General features: G+C 44.0%; 1 protein-coding gene across 1 annotated transcript in view; it reads left to right on the top strand.

Moving 5' to 3' along the window:
- The window catches only part of dnah9l (dynein, axonemal, heavy polypeptide 9 like), a gene marked incomplete at both ends in the record, with an annotated part of 69,819 nt that overhangs the window by 15,104 nt on the left and 31,827 nt on the right, over window positions 1–22,888 (top strand). Inside the window, 36 exons of the mRNA XM_083659252.1 lie at window positions 285–455; window positions 589–714; window positions 1,221–1,328; window positions 1,673–1,804; window positions 1,958–2,118; window positions 2,548–2,704; window positions 2,891–3,036; window positions 3,172–3,288; window positions 3,404–3,542; window positions 3,852–3,944; window positions 4,315–4,509; window positions 4,926–5,003; window positions 5,423–5,555; window positions 5,724–5,851; window positions 6,684–6,832; window positions 7,011–7,161; window positions 7,663–7,794; window positions 8,036–8,209; window positions 8,426–8,630; window positions 12,846–13,011; window positions 13,216–13,318; window positions 13,870–14,007; window positions 14,184–14,285; window positions 14,644–14,805; window positions 15,213–15,296; window positions 15,832–15,941; window positions 17,692–17,854; window positions 18,501–18,624; window positions 19,940–20,082; window positions 20,265–20,426; window positions 20,675–20,734; window positions 20,818–20,991; window positions 21,152–21,298; window positions 21,607–21,720; window positions 22,002–22,145; window positions 22,638–22,820. Coding sequence (XP_083515378.1) covers window positions 285–455; window positions 589–714; window positions 1,221–1,328; window positions 1,673–1,804; window positions 1,958–2,118; window positions 2,548–2,704; window positions 2,891–3,036; window positions 3,172–3,288; window positions 3,404–3,542; window positions 3,852–3,944; window positions 4,315–4,509; window positions 4,926–5,003; window positions 5,423–5,555; window positions 5,724–5,851; window positions 6,684–6,832; window positions 7,011–7,161; window positions 7,663–7,794; window positions 8,036–8,209; window positions 8,426–8,630; window positions 12,846–13,011; window positions 13,216–13,318; window positions 13,870–14,007; window positions 14,184–14,285; window positions 14,644–14,805; window positions 15,213–15,296; window positions 15,832–15,941; window positions 17,692–17,854; window positions 18,501–18,624; window positions 19,940–20,082; window positions 20,265–20,426; window positions 20,675–20,734; window positions 20,818–20,991; window positions 21,152–21,298; window positions 21,607–21,720; window positions 22,002–22,145; window positions 22,638–22,820 — 4,974 coding nt within the window. The remainder of the gene's footprint in view (window positions 1–284; window positions 456–588; window positions 715–1,220; window positions 1,329–1,672; window positions 1,805–1,957; window positions 2,119–2,547; window positions 2,705–2,890; window positions 3,037–3,171; window positions 3,289–3,403; window positions 3,543–3,851; window positions 3,945–4,314; window positions 4,510–4,925; window positions 5,004–5,422; window positions 5,556–5,723; window positions 5,852–6,683; window positions 6,833–7,010; window positions 7,162–7,662; window positions 7,795–8,035; window positions 8,210–8,425; window positions 8,631–12,845; window positions 13,012–13,215; window positions 13,319–13,869; window positions 14,008–14,183; window positions 14,286–14,643; window positions 14,806–15,212; window positions 15,297–15,831; window positions 15,942–17,691; window positions 17,855–18,500; window positions 18,625–19,939; window positions 20,083–20,264; window positions 20,427–20,674; window positions 20,735–20,817; window positions 20,992–21,151; window positions 21,299–21,606; window positions 21,721–22,001; window positions 22,146–22,637; window positions 22,821–22,888) is intronic.

Raw genomic sequence — 22,888 nt, 5'->3', positions numbered from 1 at the left:
ACTTGCACATAAAGTCTGGAAAAAATGCATTCTATATTTCATCCAATCTCAATACACATATTAATAAATTATTAATACTAAAGAGCAACTGAGTAATGTGGCCTAGTTAACAGGTGCATTGCATCACCATTATCAGCTTACAGTACAACATATTGTACACCAGCCTTTTTTCAAATCCACTCAAGAGAAGATAGGTCTGAAAAGAAGTATGGACTTTTGAAATAGTTAGTGGTTAGTTAGTGGTAGGAACCCTAGTTGATGGTGATGATGTGTGTGTTCTCCAGGTGACCAGGCACCTACTGAAGCTGTTTGACAACATAGCAGACCTTCGCTTCAAGGACTCGGACAGAGGTGGCGAAGGGGATGAGCAGGACGGGGAGGCAGTTGCCATAGGGATGTACAGCCGAGAGAGGGAGTATGTTCCATTCTCTGAGCCGTGTGTGTGCGAGGGACAGGTATGTATTTGTGCATGTGAAAAAGACACACCTGTATGAAGTTGATGATTCTGATGCTTTTACCATAATTAAGTGTTGCATGGAATCCTAGACAAAAAAAAAGTATGATTGGGTACAAATAAGTTTCCTTCAGGCAGAGTGTTGGCTGAGTGCCTTGGAGAGCACCATGCGCCGTACGGTTCAGAAGGAGATCCAGGAGGCCGTCGCTGCCTACGAAGACAAGCCGCGGGACCAGTGGCTCTTTGACTACCCTGCACAGGTGTGTTTCTGTCTCACCTGTATCACAGCAACATGATAGAGAGGCAAAGTGACCGCCTACTTCCTGCTTCAGCACTGTACCAGAGATTTTTATCCGCAATTTATTTTCCCATAGACATTTCGTAAAATGCTTATAAAAATTGTTTTACTTCGTCAAACCAAACGGTTCAGCTATATTTAGAATCGGGAGAGACCATAGAACATCTCACATGGACCAAAACTAAAAAAATATTTTCTTTAAATCTGCAATTTCTTTACATTTTCACTTTTACATTTTCATTTTTACATTTGGTCTCTCCTGTTTCTAAATATATCTGAACCATTTGGTTTGAACAAGTACAACTATTTTTTATAAGCATTTTGCGAAATGTCTATGGGAAAATAAATGGCGGATGAAAATCTCTGGTACAGTGCTGAAGCAGGAAGTAGGCGGTCACTTTGCCTCTCTATAGCACCTCATATGCACAACAAATGACTGTACAGTGTCTGCTTCCCTGCCATGCCTAGGTGGGTCTGACCGGTAGCCAGGTATGGTGGGCCACAGACGTGGGCATTGCCTTTGAGAGGGTGGAGGAGGGATTTGAGACCGCCTTGAAAGACTACAACAGAAAACAGGTACTGCAACACGTGTGAGTAAGGTTTGTTACCGTAGGTATGATGGCTATGTTATGTTATGATTGATTTTCCATATAAGAAAACAAGCATGCCATGCTTTCTTAAAAGTAATCTTCACTTGACTGTTTCTGTTGATCTATCTTTTGTTTTATGAAAACCTACAAAATATTTTTTTTGGGGGGGGGGGGGGGGCAGTCATCTTCAAAAACAGACAATTTGTCAGTGATGATAATGTGATGTAAAATCTAAAATGTTGACGGATTATTGTACTGTGATTCTTAACATGATGGTCAAACAGAGTGATTGTGTTGGTCAGTGACGTTTGCCACCTTCTGGTTTTGCAGATCATGCAGCTGAACTCGCTGATCCACATGCTGCTTGGGGAGTTGACTCCTGGAGACAGACAGAAGATCATGACCATCTGCACCATAGATGTCCACGCTCGAGACGTCGTCGCCAAACTCATAGCTCAGAAGGTAGTAGATAGGCATGGCTTTGATGTTCCTGGAGTCAGCCATGATTCAAACATGTAAGAGAAGATGACATCTCCGTTTGTGTGTGTCTGCGTGTGTGTGTGCGTGTGTGTGTGTGTGTGTGTGTGTGTGTGTGTGTGTGTGTCTGTGTCCTAGGTGACAACAGGCCAGGCTTTTGCATGGCTCTCCCAATTACGCCACCGTTGGGATGAGGAAACCAGACACTGTTACATCAATATCTGTGACGCCCAGTTCCAGTTCAGCTATGAATACTTGGGGAACACCAACAGACTGGTTATCACCCCGCTCACTGACAGGTACACAGACAGAGACTGGTTATCACCCCCCTCACTGACAGGTACATAAACACATAGTGGTTATCACCCCCCTCACTGACAGGTACACAAACACATACTGGTTATCACCCCCCTCACTGACAGGTACACAAACACATACTGGTTATCACCCCCCCTCACTGACAGGTACACAAACACATACTGGTTATCACCCCCCTCACTGACAGGTACACAAACACATACGTATACAGTAGTCAGCTCCCACATAAATGCCTGTAATTGTGAGGGTAAAGCAGGAAACTCATGTGTTTTGTCCCCTGGTTGATCACAAATCACATAGTATACACTTTGTTATTCCACTCCCACACTGTTTACAACTGCAGTTGTTTTTTGCATCCAAATAATTGTCATTGTTGGTTTCTTCATATCTCAACCATTCCTCTCTGTCAGGTGTTACATAACCCTTACCCAGTCCCTCCATCTGACTATGAGTGGCGCCCCCTCTGGCCCGGCCGGCACTGGCAAGACAGAGACCACCAAAGACCTGGGGCGCTCCCTAGGCATCATGGTCTATGTATTCAACTGCTCAGAACAGATGGACTACAAGGTAGAGTGGACTGTACAGAATGTACAGAAGATAATACCATTCGTAGCGTATCGCTTCTATTGACTTAATTCCCCCTCCTCTCCACCCTTCATTCTCGTTTCCATCTCTCTCTCTCTCTCTATCTATTATGTATCTATCCATCTATCTATCTATCTATCTATCTATCTATCTGTGTTCCTCTTCCAGTCTATTGGTAACATCTATAAGGGTCTGGCTCAGACAGGAGTGTGGGGATGCTTTGATGAGTTCAACAGGATCTCAGTGGAGGTGCTGTCTGTGGTAGCTGTACAGGTCAAGACCATACAGGACGCCGTGCGCAACAAGAAACAGAGGTACATGTGGAAATAGCAGGATATGCGTCATAAATGAACGGTTTATTAATCAATCCATTTGTCATTTGCCAATCGAGTCATTCATCCATGTAGCTAAGCACACCATCATCAGCCATCTTGCATGTGTGCGTGTAGGTTCCATTTCCTGGGAGAGGAGATAGAGCTGAGGTCAACAGTGGGGATCTTCATCACTCTGAACCCGGGCTACGCCGGCCGGGCTGAGCTCCCCGAGAACCTCAAGGCTCTATTCAGGTCTGAAACACAGGGAGAGAGTGAGAGACACACAGAGGTAGTCAGAGGGACTAATTAACTAACCAATTCAACTAATTAACTGTCTAATTAACAGGTGTTCTTTCTATCTCTGCAGGCCCTGTGCCATGGTGATCCCAGACTTTGAGCTGATCTGTGAGATCATGTTGGTGGCAGAGGGGTTCATCGACGCCCGCCTGCTGGCGCGCAAGTTCATCAGCCTCTACACCCTCTGTAAGGAGCTGCTGTCCAAACAGGTGCAGAGAACGAGCTTCTATTTACCAACGCACGGGATTCAGTGTAACGAGCATCTGTGCTATTTTACAGTAAGATGAAGTGGGTGATAGTAGGGTCAGAGCTATATTCATCTACACTACACACACACGCACGTGTGTGCGCGTACACACACACACACACACAACTCTCAGCTGAACCTACATTTCGTATCTAACAATGTGCTGGAATAGAGATAAAGGGATATTCTAAGAGATACATGCTCTAAAATATATAATAGGGTGCTTAATTGATTTCATCGCTAACATTTCTTCGTGCCCTTTGTCTGTCAGGATCATTATGATTGGGGCTTGAGGGCCATCAAATCAGTTCTGGTGGTGGCTGGCTCTCTGAAGAGAGAGGACAGGAGCACACCTGAGGAACAGGTACTGAGTTCTAACTCTGTTGCCATTTGGTGGATGCTTTCCATGTCATTTATTTAGAATGTCTGCCTCAGTTGAAAACGGTCAACATGTTGATTCCTACGAGATGTAAAAATGCAGCAAAATCATTCAGTCATCGAGAAGAATCATCATGATTGGTAACTGTGTTGATCACAACATCTAGCAAAACTATTATGATTATGATTTTTAACTATTAACATGTAGTCCCATTTTGTGACCTTTTTGTACATATTTAGTACGGGAAGCCCCAGTGGGAATATTACCAGTAATCCCGCCATGCTCTAGCCAACATTTAAACATTTTGAATTTGTGTGTATATGAGTGAAGACGCCTCCCCTCTTTTTGTCCCCAGGTGCTGATGCGGGCCCTGAGGGACTTCAACCTGCCTAAGATAGTGACCAGTGACGTGCCTATATTCCTGGGTCTGATCAGCGACCTGTTCCCGCTGTTGGACGTGCCCAGGAAGAGAGACCCTGCGTTGGAGAACGCTGTGCGCCAGTCAGTCAGTGAGCTGCACCTGCAGCCTGAGGAAAACTTCATACTCAAGGTATGGAAGAAGAGTTGACGCATTATAAAATCATGTTGAAAAGTCATCTTATTCTGTCCCCGATATTATTTATATGTTATAGTAGCAAGGGCTTGTCCAACATGTCCACGTGTTCTTATGTACAGTACATGTTTCTGCTGTAAAAGTAAGGAGGAAAGGACAATAAGTAAGGAAGAAGATTGTATGAATCAGCTTCTGTTTTATGATCACAGGACAGATTACATCTCTGGGATTATAACTACAGTATGGAATGTTTACAGTCATTTAAACCGGTTATTTAATGATGGCTTTGAAACGATGACTCACTAAGATGCAGATAACTTCTGTTTTGTGAAGGGAACATTTTTGAATTTATATTATTTGTGTTTGTGGTAGTGTAGTATGATACAATGACATCCATGTTTGTGTGTCTGTAGGTGACCCAGCTGGAGGAGCTGCTGGCTGTCAGACACTCTGTGTTCGTAGTCGGGGGACCAGGAACTGGGAAGAGCCAGGTAAAAAATAATAATTACGTTTAAATAACTATCCTTAACACCATGTAGAAGATGATGTGAGACACCGATTTGTCCATGTTTAAAGCCAGTTAATGAAATAATTAAATCGTCGTGTCTAATTATTCCTCTCATCCTCCCAAGCATTTCTGTTCCCAGCTTCTCAAGCTGCTTTAATCTGTTTGAAAGTTTGATGATTTATCTCGTATTATGAGTTATTAAAGCCCAGGAGATGTGTCACAACCTGTGTCTCGGCAATCTTGGGCTGACACACCCTGCAGCTAACAGACCAAACTTGCCTGCGACTAAATTCAACAAAGCGCTCAATTTCATGATTCTCTTATCTACAGACAGGCGATAATGAGGGGCATGATCTTGTGAAAACACACAGATGTAACAGAAATGTAATTTGTATTCCTCAGATCCTGAAGACCCTCCACAGAACCTACGCAAACATGAAGATGAAGACGGTGTGGAATGATATCAACCCAAAAGCTGTGACCACAGACGAGTTGTTTGGATTCCTGCACCCTGCTACCAGAGAGTGGAAGGATGGTGAGGCGAATTGTTGGCGGAGGATTATACAAGGAATTAAATCAGCAATGATGATGATCAAAGTGACTTTTTTGTTTTTGGTAGCAGTCAGAGGCAGCTTCTGAGCTTGGTGCTGGCTCACCCAGGTTAATTTGAAGAACATGTGTTTTCTTCTCCTCGCTGCCTCAGGTCTGTTCTCCTCCACCATGAGAGAGCTGACCGCCGTGGGCCATGACGGGCCCAAGTGGATCGTTCTGGACGGAGACATCGACCCCATGTGGATCGAGTCGCTCAACACGGTCATGGATGACAACAAGGTCCGGAGCAGATATCTTCTGCTCTGATCTTTGTGATAGGATTTCTTGCTCTTTAACTTTACCTACTACAGTATTTCACTTTTTCCCGTTCTCTTGACATGCATGGTGGCTTTACATTTGGCCTATTCTTATAGCATACAGTGTAGTGTATTCTGTTAGCATCCAGCATCCACTGTATTTCAAGTCTCCCCTCTTCCTTCCTCTAACGTTCAGTCTGTTTCTCATTACCCCTCCTTTTCATTCCCTTGCTGCATTTTGTCCTTCAGTCGAGGGTTTGAAGCAGGCCTGAGCATTTTAACCCAACGAAACCACAAGAAACTAGAATGGCACTCAGACTCATGCCTCCGCCAAGGCCAGTAGTAGTCCAGTCTTCTATGATATGCAAATGTGCAAGCGCAACCAATATACGTGTGGATATATTTCCACTACCTGGAGGGAATCACGATGTTTGAGCTCTTTGCCACTGGAGGGTCTACTCCAAAATGTAATGGGTTCTTCGTTGGCCCATGCTACAGCCTTCCACAAAGTTTCATGTAAATCAGCCCAGTAGTTTTTTCCGTGATCCTACTAACAACAACAAACAAACAAACAGACAGACAGACAGACAAACGGCACTGAAAACACACCCTCCTGACGGTGAGAATTCACCTCCAAACTCAAACCAAGTTTAAGGGTTATAGACAGTACATTTTATTTAGCCTCAACCCAGAACCAAAACATGACCCACCCCCCAAACACATTAGTGAGAAATTCAGCTCATGCTTGAGGTCCGATCCGGTCCGCTTGGGTTCAAGAATAAATGTCAAGGCCTCGTTCCTCACTCTCTGTGCAGGTATTGACTCTAGCCAGTAATGAGAGGATCAGTCTGTCCTCCTCCATGCGTCTACTGTTTGAGATCTCCCACCTGAAGGCTGCTACTCCTGCTACTGTGTCCCGCGCAGGGATACTCTACGTCAACCCACAGGACCTCGGCTGGAGCTCGTGAGACACACACAAACACACACACACACACACACACACACACACACACACACACACACTCTCGCTCTCGCTCTCACTCTCACAAACACATACACACAAACACGCACATACATATAATGTTTATGATGTTGAATTTACATGCATCAATTTGTGTCTTCATTGGAACCCCTCCTCCCAGTTATGTGACAAGCTGGATTGACACCCGGCACGCCCAATCAGAGCGAGCCAACCTGACCATTCTGTTTGACAAGTATGTGCCCTACTGCCTGGAGCAGGTCCGCTGCAACCTGAAAACCATCACTCCTATACCAGAGAGCAGCATGGTGCAGGTGAGGACACACACACACACACACACACACACACACACACACACACACACACACACACACATTGCTCGCTTTGTCTGGCACCTATAGGATAAATATAAATAGTCTTTAATCAATTGATATGCACATTACCGGTAAGCGTTTCAGTGAGATATCTAATACAGGCCTGAAAATGAGATTTGATCTACCCTGACAAAATAATAAGTGAAAGTGAAAGTGAAAGTGAAGAATCTGAGTAAAGATAAAAGGTGTGGAAAGAGATCAGTGCCAGCAGAGATTGGATTTGAATTGCAGCGATGCACGATACGGAAATCATCTATGCGCCCTTTGGAACAAAGTCATCCACATATATTTATCAGTTAGATTAGTTATACATGATCTATTCGCATTTTTCAAATTCATTGCATTATCAGATTGTCTGTCTCCTCCGTGATATTCAACTGGACCCTCTACTTCTGTGCATTATCCAATAAGGCAGGCACTATTACTGTGTTGTCCAATCAGACGCTGTGTTCCTTGTTGGACTGCCTGCTGACAGAGGAGAACACTCCAGCCGACTCTCCCAGAGAACTCTACGAGATCTACTTTGTCTTTGCCTGCGTCTGGGCCTTCGGAGGCGCTCTCTTCCAGGATCATGTGAGACCAGCAGGGTCTCTGTGAATGTGTGCTTGACAAGCTCCTTTTCCAGTCGTATTATTTTGCATTCCAGATATAATATATATAATCCATTTTATTTTTAATAATTAATTAATATTTCATATTTCTGGGAAATATTAATTATTCTGGGGAATATTTAATATACTTAAAATTTTATTTTGTAATTTTATGATCCATTTCATGAATACATGCTTTGATATTGTGCTCCTCCCTGGCCCAGTTGATCGACTACCGGGCCGAGTTCAGCCGCTGGTGGTCTAAGGAGATGAGAGCAGTGAAGTTTCCTTCGCAGGGCAGCGTCTTTGACTACTTCATAGACTCCGAAACCAAGAAGTTCTCTCCCTGGAGTGAGAGGATGGTGCCATTCGAGCTGGAGGCCGATGTCCCGTTACAGGTGTGTTGTAACGATGCATGTTTGTGTACAGTAAACACGCAATGACAATATATTATTAGCAGACATTTATCATGACTTTATGAACTCTTACTTCTCTCAGTCATTGCGTGTGTGTGTGTGTGTGTGTGTGTGTGTGTGTGTGTGTGTGTGTGTGTGTGCGTGTGTGTGCGCGCGTGTGTGTGTGTGTGTGTGTGCGCGTGCGTGTGTGTGTTTCAGACGGTGTTGGTCCACACTCCAGAGACTATCTGTCTGACCTACTTCATAGACTTGCTGCTCCAGAGAGGCAAGCCTATCATGTTAGTTGGCAATGCCGGAGTGGGCAAAACCATCCTGGTGTCTGATAAAGTGGCCAAGCTGAAGGAGGACTATGTTGTGGCTAAAGTCCCCTTCAACTACTACACCACCTCCGCCATGCTGCAGCGTAAGTCCACTCACAGGACTCAAGATGCTTTTGGGGACTTAAGTGCTAAATTAAAACGATTACAGATCATACACACTTCAATGGTTAGTAGTGGTAAGTTACAGCTAGCTAGTTAACAACAATTTGAAAGCACGTTGCAAAGGGTTATGTAAGGAAGCTTATGTGCTTGCCTTGGGTGAAGTGTGAAGTGTGCTGGATCTTAGGTAAGGGCTCACGGGCAGTGAGCGGTTAGAACCACAGAGATGTCTTTCAGGCGATCTTTATTGAATATCAGGCAGAAGCAGTATACATCGTATAAGGGAATAGGACCAACAATAACATGGAGAGAATACATATCATAACAGAACAACACCTTGTTATATACCCCCCCCACATTTGGTGTATGACATCGTTGGTGATGTCACAACGTCCGGGGAGGTATGACATCATCGGTGACCTCATAAAGTCACGTCTGCCATCACGGTCAGCCTAGACCGTCTGACATCGCTGATGACCTCACAGGTGAACTCTGACATCATCATCGATGATGTCACGGCGGTGTCATCATCATTACGTCGTTGGCGCGTGGGTTCGTGGGCGTCAATTGCCCCAAGAACAGGCCTGATGGTGGGCCATTACGGAGCATTTTCTACAATGCTAGTCGCTGCTTTATGCAGCCTTCTGGCTTTTGAGGCAATATGTGATAAGGCTTCTCAGGCTTTCTTGCCCTGCAGCTTAACACTGGACCATCCTGGTCACTGCAAAATACAGCCTGTCAAGAGAGTTTCTAATGGTGCTCCTGACTTTTTCTCAAACAGTAGATGATGGTGTCGAGGATGATGATGGTGAGGCCGATGGTGAGGCCGATGCCCAGGGCTACGTGGTTCAGGATCCTGGCTGTCCGGCTGCTGTCCTCCGCCGACAGCTGGTCCCCCTTCTTGTTGGCTGATTTCACAAAGAGGGAGAAGACCAGGGCAACTATTCCAAGTGGCATAAAGCAGCACAGCATGGTGAAGATGGAGTAGCCAAGGAGCACCGGTCCTACTTATAGCATCTGCAGGGAAGGATTTATGACATCACTGATGATGTCAGTGATCAGTGATGTCATTGATGACATCACTGATCACTGACATCATCAGTGATGTCATAAATCCTTCCCTGCAGATGCTATAAGTAGGACCGGTGCTCCCTCCCCTAGCAAGAATAACCAGAAGGATGGACTCCCCCAGCAACTACCAAGACAAGCCCCAGGACAACCCAGCATACCCCCCAGCTTATCTGCAGTGCTACAGTTCCCTACCGCAGTATCCAGGACAACATGGGGTCCCCCCCGTCGCTGTCCAACCCATCATGTACGTGACTTTACCCCCACTGGAGCAGCCAGTCAACGACTACCTTGGCTACTCCATCTTCACCATGCTGTGCTGCTTTATGCCACTTGGAATAGTTGCCCTGGTCTTCTCCCTCATTGTGAAATCAGCCAACAAGAAGGGGGACCAGCTGTCGGCGGAGGACAGCAGCCGGACAGCCAGGATCCTGAACCACGTAGCCCTGGGCATCGGCCTCACCATCATCATCCTCTACACCATCATCTACTGTTGGAGAAAAAGTCAGGAGCACCATTAGAAACTCTCTTGACAGGCTGTATTTTGCAGTGACCAGGATGGTCCAGTGTTAAGCTGCAGGGCAAGAGAGCCTGAGAAGCCTTATCACATATTGCCTCAAAAGCCAGAAGGCTGCATAAAGCAGCGACTAGCATTGTAGAAAATGCTCCGTAATGGCCCACCATCAGGCCTGTTCTTGGGGCAATTGATGCCCACGAACCCACGCGCCAACGACATAATGATGATGACACTGCCGTGACATCATCGATGATGATGTCAGAGTTCACCTGTGAGGTCATCAGCGATCTCAGACGGTCTAGGCTGACTGTGATGGCAGACGTGACTTTATGAGGTCACCAATGATGTCATACCTCCCCGGACGTTGTGACATCACCAACGATGTCATACACCAAATGTGGGGGGGTATATAACAAGGTGTTGTTCTGTTATGATATGTATTCTCTCCATGTTATTGTTGGTCCTATTCCCTTCCTGTATACGATGTATACTGCTTCTGCCTGATATTCAATAAAGATCGCCTGAAAGACATCTCTGTGGTTCTAACCGCTCACTGCCCGTGAGCCCTTACCTAAGATCCAGCACACTTCACACTTCACCCAAGGCAAGCACATAAGCTTCCTTACAAACTGACTTACCGTATATATATATACATGTCAGAATTGTGAGTAAACGGTTCTGCATTTTGGTAGATAATGATTTAAAAATTATAAATCTTTAAAAAATGTCAAAGGAGGTTTTTTTCAGATGTTGACATCAGTATTCAAAGAGTAGTTCTATAGACGGTTTTAACTTGACAACAAAAACATTCTAAATTGAACCCCCGCTCACTTCCTATTGCAGTGTTTGCTATGGACATAAAAGAAAAAAAAACATTTAAGTGCAGGACTGACCATTCTGTGAAAACCGTCTATACAGCTGAGCAGCGAAAACAAAAGTAACGATGTCAAGTGAATATTTCTGCAGTTTGCCGAATGCTGAGAAAAAGGAAGTGCTGTGGGGTTGCGCTCTGGTGAAAACCGTCTATATAAGAAGAGAGGAATGTGGATTTCCATTTATTGCTGTAAATAGTGTTCTATAAACAACATATGTTTTGTAGATTTAAAGCAGCTACGAGCAATTTTCGATTGTTATTAAACAGTCTAAATTTAATATCAATGCATCACATCTTACCTCTAATAGTAGACGAGACCAACGCACAGTAGTCTCGCTTGAACCCCGAGTGAATCGGCCAGTGTTAGTCTCTCTGTGGCCAGGGCAGATCAGGAAGTGAAATGAAACGGTTTGCAACAGCCACTTCGGCCATAACCACAAAATAACTTCCAAAAAACCTGTTAGAATATAACGAGAGATGTTCGCGAGAGTATGGATGTTCGTTCTCCTTGTTTATGGTATGTTGCTAGGCAGCGCGAACGGGGGAATGCAGGCAGCTGCGTTTCACTCCCGGGTTTCACTTCCGGGTTTAGCCGGTCCGGCGGTAAGGAGAGAGATCGAGAGAGCCCCCTGTTGACGCGAGTTTAGACAGACACAGACTTAAGAGAGCAATCTCCGATTCACACGGCTTTGGTCTCAGCTACTATTTATAGGTAAGATGTGATGCATCAATATTGTAATTATACTGTTTAATAACAATCGAAAATCTTGCTCGTAGCTGCTTTAAAAAAGTGTTTTCAAATGCTGGAAACCAGAGGTTTTAGTTATTACATTAGTTATCAAACGTTATCGAATCACATAGAATAGCTTAAATGTGTGCGATTTGGTTAAAGAGATAGTTCAGAGATACAGTAGTTTTGGAGAATTTTAGCTTTTCCCCACTTTCCCAGAGGCAGAAACAAATAAAAAATGCCTTCAGACGGACCTTTTTATGTATTGGGTAGTGTAGTCTGAAGTATTGTCAAACAGCAATATCAGGTTATTTTGGTTCAATTGTTGAGTGTCTATGAGATCCAATGACATAATCAATTTAGCGAAACTAAGCGAGTAAAGTGAGTCTCAGACTGCTGTAAACAGCGATGAAGTTTGATAGCGTACATATATACAGGTGTAACGGAGTGAAGGTGTCTCACCCAAGAATAGCTGACCTGAATTTTCCCTCTTGACGTCCAAAGTGCTTCGCTGACGGTGCCACGGGGGAAAAGGCACCTCTGTACCTCAATTATTTCTGGGGAAGGACAGGGTGCCATTGTTGAAAGTAGGGTACACCTATATACCGCGGATATCCTTGTCCTGTTTAAAGTGATGATGATGGCAAATAAACCTCTGTATATATGCTAAATATATTTTACACCATGGCCCATCCTGCGTATGTACCAGGCTGTCCTATGCCCCCTTTAATAACTCACAGCACTTCCCCTTTAACATTGCGTTGGATACACTCACTACACGCTTTTATTCATCACAGGCACAGCTGCATTTGGAAATGTATTCACCCATCTATTTAAAATGCCTCTTCTCCTGTTATAGGTTTGCTGTTAAAAATACAGAAATGAGAAACGCTCCTGTTGAATTCCCGTTTACTAATTGGCGAATAAATCATTTACTTTATGCCCCGCCCACAGTTCTTTTTTTAGTCACTTTCATGAGCTGTGTGTTATGCAACATGTGGACCGCTCAGGTGTCCTGGAGAAGCCCCTGGAGAAGAAGGCAGGCCGTAACTATGCACCACCTGCTGCTAAGAGACTGATCTACTTCATAGATGACCTCAACATGCCTGAGGTGGACGTCTATGGGACCGTCCAGCCGCACACGCTCATACGCCAGCACCTCGACTACAACCACTGGTTAAGACGCTTCATTTCATGCACATCGTCAGACAGATTGGCATAGATATGCATAATTATGCATATGTATGCATGATTTGCATAAATATGCCGTACCCATAGCGATAAACACATACACTGCACACTGTGGATACAAATGACACTGAATGTGACTTAGGTTGGTGTGATTTAAAGGCTGAATCAAGAGCATCTGAATCTCTATAGGTATGACAGACAGAGACTGGTGTTGAAGGAAATCTCCAACTGCCAGTACATCACCTGTATGAACCCAACAGCTGGGAGCTTCTCTGTCAACCCCAGACTACAGGTGCAGTGGTCATACGTAATAACACACCCACACACCTACATACAGTGAGTACACTTACTCACATTACATTACACACAGTTAATAATAATTAATTGATTGATTGCATTTATATAGCGCTTTTCCAAGTCTTTTCCAGGCCATTTTACCATTTACCATTTACCATTTTCTACTATTACTACTACAACCCCTACCAACTATCATAAGCATTATCTTTATTTGGTTGGCACTTTTCAAAATACACGTATAGAGTGATTTACCAAGCAACCATTAATAAAATCAATGGTAAAAACAGAAAGCAATGTAAGCAAAGCAAGAAACATAACAGACAGTAAATACAAAATAACAGTTGATTACATAAAAAAAAAAATATATATATATATATATATATATATATATATATATATATATATATATATATATATATATATATATATATAAAAGTCGGTTTTGTGATTTGAAAAATGCTAATCCAGGTCAGGCCACATTCTAACAGCCCTGATGGCAAATAACTCCCAGCACATTCTAAAGCTATCTCCCCGTCTCCCTTCCAGAGGCATTTCTCAGTGTTTGCGGTGCATTTCCCTAGCACTGATGCATTAGCCACCATCTTCTCCAGCATCCTGTCGGCTCACTTCCTTCAGGGAGGATTCAGCTACGGTGTATTGCGCTCTGTTGGCACCCTCATACAGGTGGATCTGCCCTTTCATTCATCTAGCCTACATGCTAATTATGCTAATATTGCCTCGTGTCATGCGAGTTTTAGTCTCGTCAATCCATGCTGACACACTGCCCATATCCTTTCCTTCTTCCTTATCAATCCATCCACTCATCTGTTAATCCATCTCTTTTGCTTCTGTTCACCCAGGCAGCCATCTGTCTCCACCAGAAGATCAGTCAGAACTTCCTCCCCACCGCCATACGCTTCCATTACATCTTCAACCTCAGAGACCTCTCCAACATCTTCCAGGTGACACACACACACACACACACACACACACACGCACACACACACACACAAGCAATCATTCAGATGACAAAACACAAAAATGCAAGTTTACAATGCCGAAAGATTATTGGCTCCTATTTTTTGTTGCATTACTGTATGTTGACTTACTTGATTCAGGTTCCATATGTAGTTTTAAATTGTATTCAATGGAACAATAACTGAATCCTGGGTAACTGAATTTCAAACCACATCCACCTGCCTCACTGTCCATTGTAGAGAGTCCATTTCTATGGAGAGGTTAGTGCACCGAATAAAGTGGTACGATAATGTTGGGCGCATCACATAGTTACACATTAGCCTCCACGTGTCCTGTGTGTAGGGTATCCTGTTTGCCCTGCCGGAGTGTATCCGTTACCCTATAGACCTGGTTCACCTGTGGCTCCATGAGAGCTCCAGGGTCTACTCCGACAAACTGATGGAGGAGAAGGATGTGGAACTCTTCAGCAAGATCCTGCTGGACACTGGCAAGAGATATTTCGAGGTAGGAAATAAGGATCATAATGTATGTAATATATGTATATAATAAATGCACAATATGAACACACAAACTTCCCTGCTGCAGAGTTCATGTCGCCTTGAGGTCACCGTAGATTTTCTTCAAAATCCAAAAATCGTAAAATATTTATCTAAAAAGTTAATCCTAATAATAATAATAATAATGAACTTCATGTATACGTCACGTTCTAAAATTAAGCATAATAAATAATAGAAATGGCTATTGAGTAGATGTTTTGATCAGATTTTGGAGCACTTTGCTGCATAAATGTGGACATTAATGCTCTATTCTTAACCAGCGAGGAGAAGTTTCACTCTGGCGTGTTCAGCATTTTCCTACTTTTGGTGCTCTATTTATTGTTTTGTCCCTCTGCGTCTGCCCCACTCCTCCAGGGAATAGACGAGTCCATCTTTATCCACCAGCCTCTGGTGTACTGTCACTTCGCTCTGGGAGTGGGAGAGCCTCGTTATCACCAGGTTAGACACACGCACACGCACGCACGCACACGCACACGCACACGCACGCACGCACACACACGCGCACACACACACACACACACACACACACACACACACACGCACACACACACACACACACACACACACACACACGGGCTGGTTAGAGCTAGTCAGTTCTAATTAGCTGGACGCCATGTCCCTGGCTTCTATTCCTGCCATCTATTCTCCATTCTGTGTGATAATGAACACGGGTGAGTTTAATTGTCTTTGATTTCAATCAGTTTAGTATGTGGCTGATCTCCAGCTCAAATGTTGAAAGAGCTTTTGGCAGGAGACCACTGCTGTCATGTCCAATCTTTGAGGAAATGAATGACGAATGCGCTGTCATTAGCAAATGCATTGCTCTTCCTTTTGACATTGATCTGAAAATGAATCCAGCCCAGCAAGCCCTGATGGGAACGTCATTTCATCTCAGTATCTGGAAGCTGCCACAGAGCGACTAGGACAACAATTAGACCGAGTCAATTTGTTTATTTGCCTCGTCTTGTCACAGGCTTCAGACTGGGAGAAGCTCCAGAAGACACTGACCGATGCTCTGGAGCATTATAATGAACTGCATGCTGTCATGAACCTGGTACTGTTTGAGGAAGCCATCCAGCATGTGTAAGACACGCACACGCACGCACACACACACACACACACACACACACACACACACACACACACACACACACACACACACACACACACACACACAGCACGCAAACTACAGTCAAACACATCATGTCTGTTAGGGATAGAGATCTAACGGTAAGAAAATTTCACATCACGATTATCGTGACCAAAATTATCACAGTTTGTTCAAATGTGCTGAAAATGTTCAAAACGTTTTTTTGTTTTTTTTTGCCTTTATTTATACAGGGAAGGCTCTTGAGAGCAAGCTCTCATTTTCAAGAGCGCCCTGTTACAAGGAACATATACAAGGGTTTACAGACAGACAAGATAAGAGCAATAAGAACAGATGATAATCGGCTAAAACATGTGCATTCCTCGTGCAGTGTGCTCTCGAGGAGCTACTCTAAATTAGTCCAGAGAGATCAATTTCTCCAGCTTCAGAGTGTCCTGGAGTATATTCCACTTGTTAGGTTCAGAGTGTCCTGGAGTATATTCCACTTGTTAGGTTCAGAGTGTGCTGGAGCATATTCCACTTGTTAGGTTCAGAGTGTCCTGGAGTATATTCCACTTGTTAGGTTCAGAGTGTCCTGGAGTATATTCCACTTGTTAGGTTCAGAGTGTGCTGGAGTATATTCCACTTGTTAGGTTCAGAGTGTCCTGGAGTATATTCCACTTGTTAGGTTCAGAGTGTGCTGGAGCATATTCCACTTGTTAGGTTCAGAGTGTCCTGGAGTATATTCCACTTGTTAGGTTCAGAGTGTGCTGGAGCATATTCCACTTGTTAGGTTCAGAGTGTGCTGGAGTATATTCCACTTGTTAGGTTCAGAGTGTGCTGGAGCATATTCCACTTGTTAGGTTCAGAGTGTCCTGGAGTATATTCCACTTGTTAGGTTCAGAGTGTCCTGGAGTATATTCCACTTGTTAGGTTCAGAGTGTCCTGGAGTATATTCCACTTGTTAGGTTCAGAGTGTCCTGGAGTATATTCCACTTGTTAGGTGCAGAGTGTGCTGGAGCATATTCCACTTGTTAGGGGCATAAAATGAGAAAGCAGTCTTTCCTTGTTCTTATCTCACTCGTGGAATACGCAGCCTGAGGTGAGATCGTGAGCGTGTACAATAACTGGTGTTAATGTGAGTAAGAAGTGAAGACAGATACAGTGGAAGCTGTCCAATCAAGGCTTTGTAAATAAATAAGAGGCAGTGCTGCTCTCTTCTAGCTGTCAGAGAGGAGCCAGCTCACTTTTTCATACAAAATACAATGATGAGTAAGAAAACAGTCACCTGTTATGAAGCGCAGGGCGCTGTGATACACAGTGTCGAGCGACTTCAAAGCAGTTGATGAGGCATGCATATACACACAATATCTCCATAATCAAAAAGTACTAATACACTCACAGAAATCATTCCACCAAGTTTTATATTGAAAACTCAGACCCAAACACTCACTGAAATCATTTCTCCAAGGCTGCGCGTCTGCATCTGGGCGACGGTTGCCAACTTTGGTTGATGATGGACAGTATTTACCATGTTTTTCAAAGCACTGTAATCACAGTACCACGGTTTTAATGATAATGACAATTTTAAACGGTACGGTTACCGTGATAATTTGATCACGGTTATCATTCAAACCGTTTATCGTTACATAGTGAGGGATGATTTACACAGCATCAAATCACAGAGCGCACTGTGTGTGTGTGTGTGTGTGTGTGTGTGTGTGTGCGTGCGTGCGTGCGTGCTAGCTGTCGTATCAGCCGTATCCTGGAGGCGCCCCATGGTAACGCCCTGCTGGTGGGTGTTGGCGGCAGCGGGAAGCAGAGTCTGTGTCGGCTGGCTGCCTTCCTCAGCTCGCTGGAGGTGTTCCAGATCACTCTGCGTAAAGGCTATGGGATCAATGACCTCAAGGTAACGGCGCATGGCCACACATACTGTATGTATATATGTATATATACACTATGTCACTATGTCATTACACTGCCAGCAGAACAAGTATTGGTAGCCCTGAATGTTCTTGAAAACCTATTATCGCAACAGTCTCTAACACAGGGGACAACTGTTGCCAAAAAACTGCTTCTGAAGGAATGGAAGTCCTCCTCTTCTTCACCTTCTTTCCAACTGTGGTTGACGGACATGACCTCTGTTATACGGATGGAGAGACTGAGGTTTCTGAGGACCAATTCACTTAAAAAAGTTCTCAATCATTTGGGACCCGTTTTCTAGCCTATCTTGATGAAGTTAGGGGTGACGGGTGACTCGCCTGGCCGGTTTCTCGTGGACCCCTTGTGTGAGATCCCGGGAACAATATCTCCTACAAGCACTTTACGCAGCTGGTAATCACGTAATGTTGAATGTCAATAATATATTTATGTTTTATTTTTTTCCTTGTGCCTGAGCGTGTTCGTTTGTCTTGTTTGTGCGTTGAAAATATTGAAAGAAAAAAAAAAACTATTATCACATTGTTCTTATTCCCATGTTCTATTCATTTACAATCTCCTTTTTCTCGATGCTGTTTTTTTCCTCCTCCTTCCTCTGGTGCTACTCATCTCTCCAGAGTGATATAGCAGCGTTGTACATCAAGGTGGGGGCGAAGAACATCGGGACAGTGTTCCTCCATACAGACGCCCAGATTCCAGATGAACGCTTCCTGGTGCTCATCAATGATATGCTGGCCTCAGGTTTGATTACACTGTGTAACCTACGATCAGTGTTGGGCAAGTTACTTTCAAAATGTAATATACTACATATTGCTACCGGTAGTTACTTTCATTTGAAGTAACTCGTTACTTATTACACTACTTTTGCATTACTTTCACCAAAATAACTGCAGTAGCAAAATGACATCGCCGCCCCAGAACATCCCGAAAAAGAATTTATCCCGCCTTGAAGTCAGTGTAAACCGTCCAAAATTCGAAATGTTATTATTTTCCTTTGTTATTGTCATCTATAGTGGTTATTTGCATAAAAACACACGATTTGATTATCAAATGATTGTATCTTTATTTAAATATGTGCTTTGATTTAAAAAACAAAAGTAACTCAATTTGTAACTTGTGTTACTTGACAAAGTAACTGGTATAATATTACTGAAATCCTATTGGTAATCAGTTATATTACTGAGTTACTGCTAAAAGTAATATATGTCATGTAATATGTTACTTTTGTAATGAGTTACCCCCAACACTGCTTACGGTGACCTTTCATTTGATGAGCACAGGATTTGAGCTGTAGTGTGTAAATACTCAATAATCAATACTACATCATGTGTGTAGTGTGTAAATACTAGTCAATACTACATCATGTGTGTAGTGTGTAAATACTAGTCTAGTCAATACTACATCATGTGCATACTTTCTTCTAGTGAGGTAGCCTGGATAAAACCATATGGATGAAGCCGGATGGTTTGAACCAGGCTACTACTCAGGGCCCTATAAATGTCACAGGCCTTCATAGCATGAATTTAACTTTTTCATCGATTTCAAAGATTCAACATTTTACCAGTCAAATTAGTTTCTCAGCATAGTTTTGAGGCTAAAGAAGACCAGTTGAACACAGGTTGACGACCAATCAAACTGTCCACAGCCATAGCCGAGATTGATCAGAATGGTTCATTTCGATCACTGGTGACATTACATGAATCCATGCAAATGTTTTCATAGCACAATTGAATTGTTATTTTAATACACTTTTAATACATGTTGCATTGAAACACTAGACACACCCATGTTTCTACACAATATTTAAGGATGTACTGTACTGTGTATGACTTCTTGCATATTAGCAAAAACTAGATCATTTGCAGTGCATTGCTAGCCTAGCATATAAGGAATGCTACTAAGAAATAGAAAATTAGTCGAAATGGCAGGCAGAATCCAAAAAGGAGAGGCAGTGGCAGTCAGCACAACGCTAGTAAATCTACTGACTACTGTATTTACATTATATGCATAGGCGCAAATAAATGGAGCTTGCGTTTTTCCTACCTGTATCATTTAGGGGATATTCCAGACCTGTTTAGTGACGAGGAGGTGGATATGATCGTGACGTCTATCCGTTTGGAGCTGAGAGGTCTCGGACTCATCGACACCAGAGACAACTGCTGGAGCTTCTTCATTGAGAGGATACGACGACAGCTCAAGGTCTGGAATATCATTTACATTATATTATACAGTCACACGTGGCATCAAAACATCACATGAGATTTTTCATTTCATGTCATTGACACTAAAATGCGCCGTTCTGTTATGACCATCTCCGCCATGTCTTATGGACCTTTCTCTTTAGTGCTCTCCATGCTCTCCCTCCTCTCTCTGTCCTCCAGGTGGTCTTGTGCTTCTCGCCGGTCGGGTTCACGTTGCGTACGCGTGCACGCAAGTTCCCGGCTCTGGTGAACTGCACGGCCATAAACTGGTTCCACCCGTGGTCCCAGCTCGCCCTGCAGTCCGTCAGCTCTACCTTCATAGAGAAGATCCCGGGGCTGGAGGTGACAACGCATTCACCCAGCATTCATATTCACCACTACTTCTTAATTTTAATACTACTTTTCTGCTCTTTGGGAAGCAGTCATCATTTAATTGTAAGATAACATGGTGGAAAATACATTACAGTCATATATCCATAAATATGAATTAAATTGAAGAATATTTCTTTGATATAAATTCAAAGTTTAACAGTCTTAACCGATGCCTAAAATTGCCTTTATAATCCCCTGTGTGTGTTTATGCCATATAGCCATGTGTCCGGGCTTCTATCGGTGAGTTCATCTCCTACGCCCACACCAGTGTCAATGAGGTGAGAGTTACTGGACACCGCCATCACCTCCTGGTGCTTTGGCATCATCTCTTTGCGCTAAGCCTGGTTTTGCTAAACCCTAGGTGAGTGTAAAGTACCAGCAGAACGAGAAGCACTTCAACTACACCACACCCAAGAGTTTCCTGGAGTTTATCAAGCTGTACGGCAACCTGCTGGGCACAAAACGCAGAGAGCTGACCCAGAAGATGGAAAGGCTAGAAAACGGCCTGCAGAAACTAAAAAGTACTGCATCACAGGTCAGAGAGTATACACACTGTTCTCCATTAATGCGTACAAAATGTGGGCCATCCACCTATTTACTACTTTCTACTACGTACATGCTGTCATCATTCACCCTCTGATCACCTTCTCATCCTTTTTACATCCCCCCTCCATCTCTCCATCTCTCTGTGTCAGGTGGAGGACCTGAAAGCCAAGCTAGCTGTGCAGGAGGTGGAGCTGTGGCAGAGAAACACGGACACAGAGGCTCTCATCGAGAAGATAGGACAAGAGACCGACAAGCTCAACCAGGAGAGGGCCGTGGCCGATGCTGAGGAGCAAAAGGTAGGGTATATGGATGCATATTCAGGGGTTTCAACCTCATTTAAGCACCTTAACATCTTAGGTATTTACAGTAAGACCTATGACGCTCTTCGATCCCAGAGTAACGGCAAGCACAACAGTAGAATAAGCATAAACTCTTACATCTCCAACCATTTTTGAAAATAATTTGTTTCTTCTATTAAAAACAGTGGATATGGGAGAGAGAGGTTATTAGCTACATGTGAAAAAGGACTTGAGCCCATTTCATTGCAAGCCCATTGATGCTGGCTGGTCACCTTCAGGTGTCTCCCTTGATGTTGCTTCTTCAGGTGGCAACGATCCAAGCTGAGGTGACCAAGCAGCAGCAGGAGAGTGAGGACGACCTGGCGAAGGCTGAGCCTGCGCTACAGGCAGCCAACGCAGCCCTCAATACACTCAACAGGGTAACACACTCTCACACACACGAATACACACACCTGAATAGTGTCACCTCAACTGTAAAAAAAAAAAAAAAAAAAAGTATCGGAGTGTGTCTTCAAATTCAAGTTCACTTCATTGTCATATGCAGAAAAATACAAAGATCTTTTTTACAAGGTTGTCTCCATTCCAGACAGCCCATAAAGTAATTGTGTGTGTGTGTGTGTGTGTGTGTGTGTGTGTGTGTGTGTGTGTGTGTGTGTGTGCGTGTGCGTGCGTGCGTGTGTGTGTGTGTGTACCTATCCAGTTGAATCTGACTGAGCTGAGGACGTTCCCCAACCCTCCGGCTATTGTCACCAACGTCTCAGCAGCTGTTCTGGTGCTGCTGGCTCCTCAGGGCCGCATCCCCAAAGATCGCAGCTGGAAGGCTTCCAAGGTGGTCATGAGCAAGGTGACATTTTATAGCGTGATGTCTTCTCGTGTTTCCCAGACATTTACTAGTGGCAGCCCATCACAAAATCAGACAACTCCGTCACAAATAAATCCCCCAAACTGATGAAATAACATTTTAAAAGTGTCACATGTGCATGACTTTCCTCCGGGGTTTTTTTTTTCCCCACGTCCCTTGTCCGCTCCGACCTTCCACCATTACTGAAAACCTGAGAAATAGTGGGAAACGCTGTTTTTGCAGGACAAGTTGCCAGTGCTGCTGTCTGCACTCATGTGTTACCATAGTGGACCATTCATTTTTTACTCGCCATGCTGTTTTAGAAAGCCTGCAAATGAGTTATTATTTGGACAGAGTGCGGTGAAGCTATTTAACCAATCCCCACACACACACACACACACACACACACACACACACACACACACCCACACCCACACACGCACACGCACACACACACACACACACACACATACACACACACTCACACACGTCCAGGTGGATGAGTTCCTGCAGGCGCTGGTGAACTTTGACAAGGAGCACATCCCCGAGGCCACAGTGAAGTGTGTGAAGGACGATTACCTCAGCGACCCCGAGTTCAACCCCGAGTTCGTGCGACTCAAGTCGTCGGCTGCCGCGGGGCTCTGTGCCTGGGTCATCAACATGATACGCTTCCACGAGGTACAGTACACACAGACACACACACACACACACATACACATACACATACACATACACGCATACAGTCA

This window comes from Poromitra crassiceps (assembly GCF_964638095.1).
Source record: "Poromitra crassiceps genome assembly, chromosome: 23".
NCBI lineage: Eukaryota > Metazoa > Chordata > Actinopteri > Beryciformes > Melamphaidae > Poromitra > Poromitra crassiceps.
The sequence above is the reverse complement of the archived record's forward strand: the minus strand, read 5'-3'. Positions and strand labels throughout refer to the sequence as shown.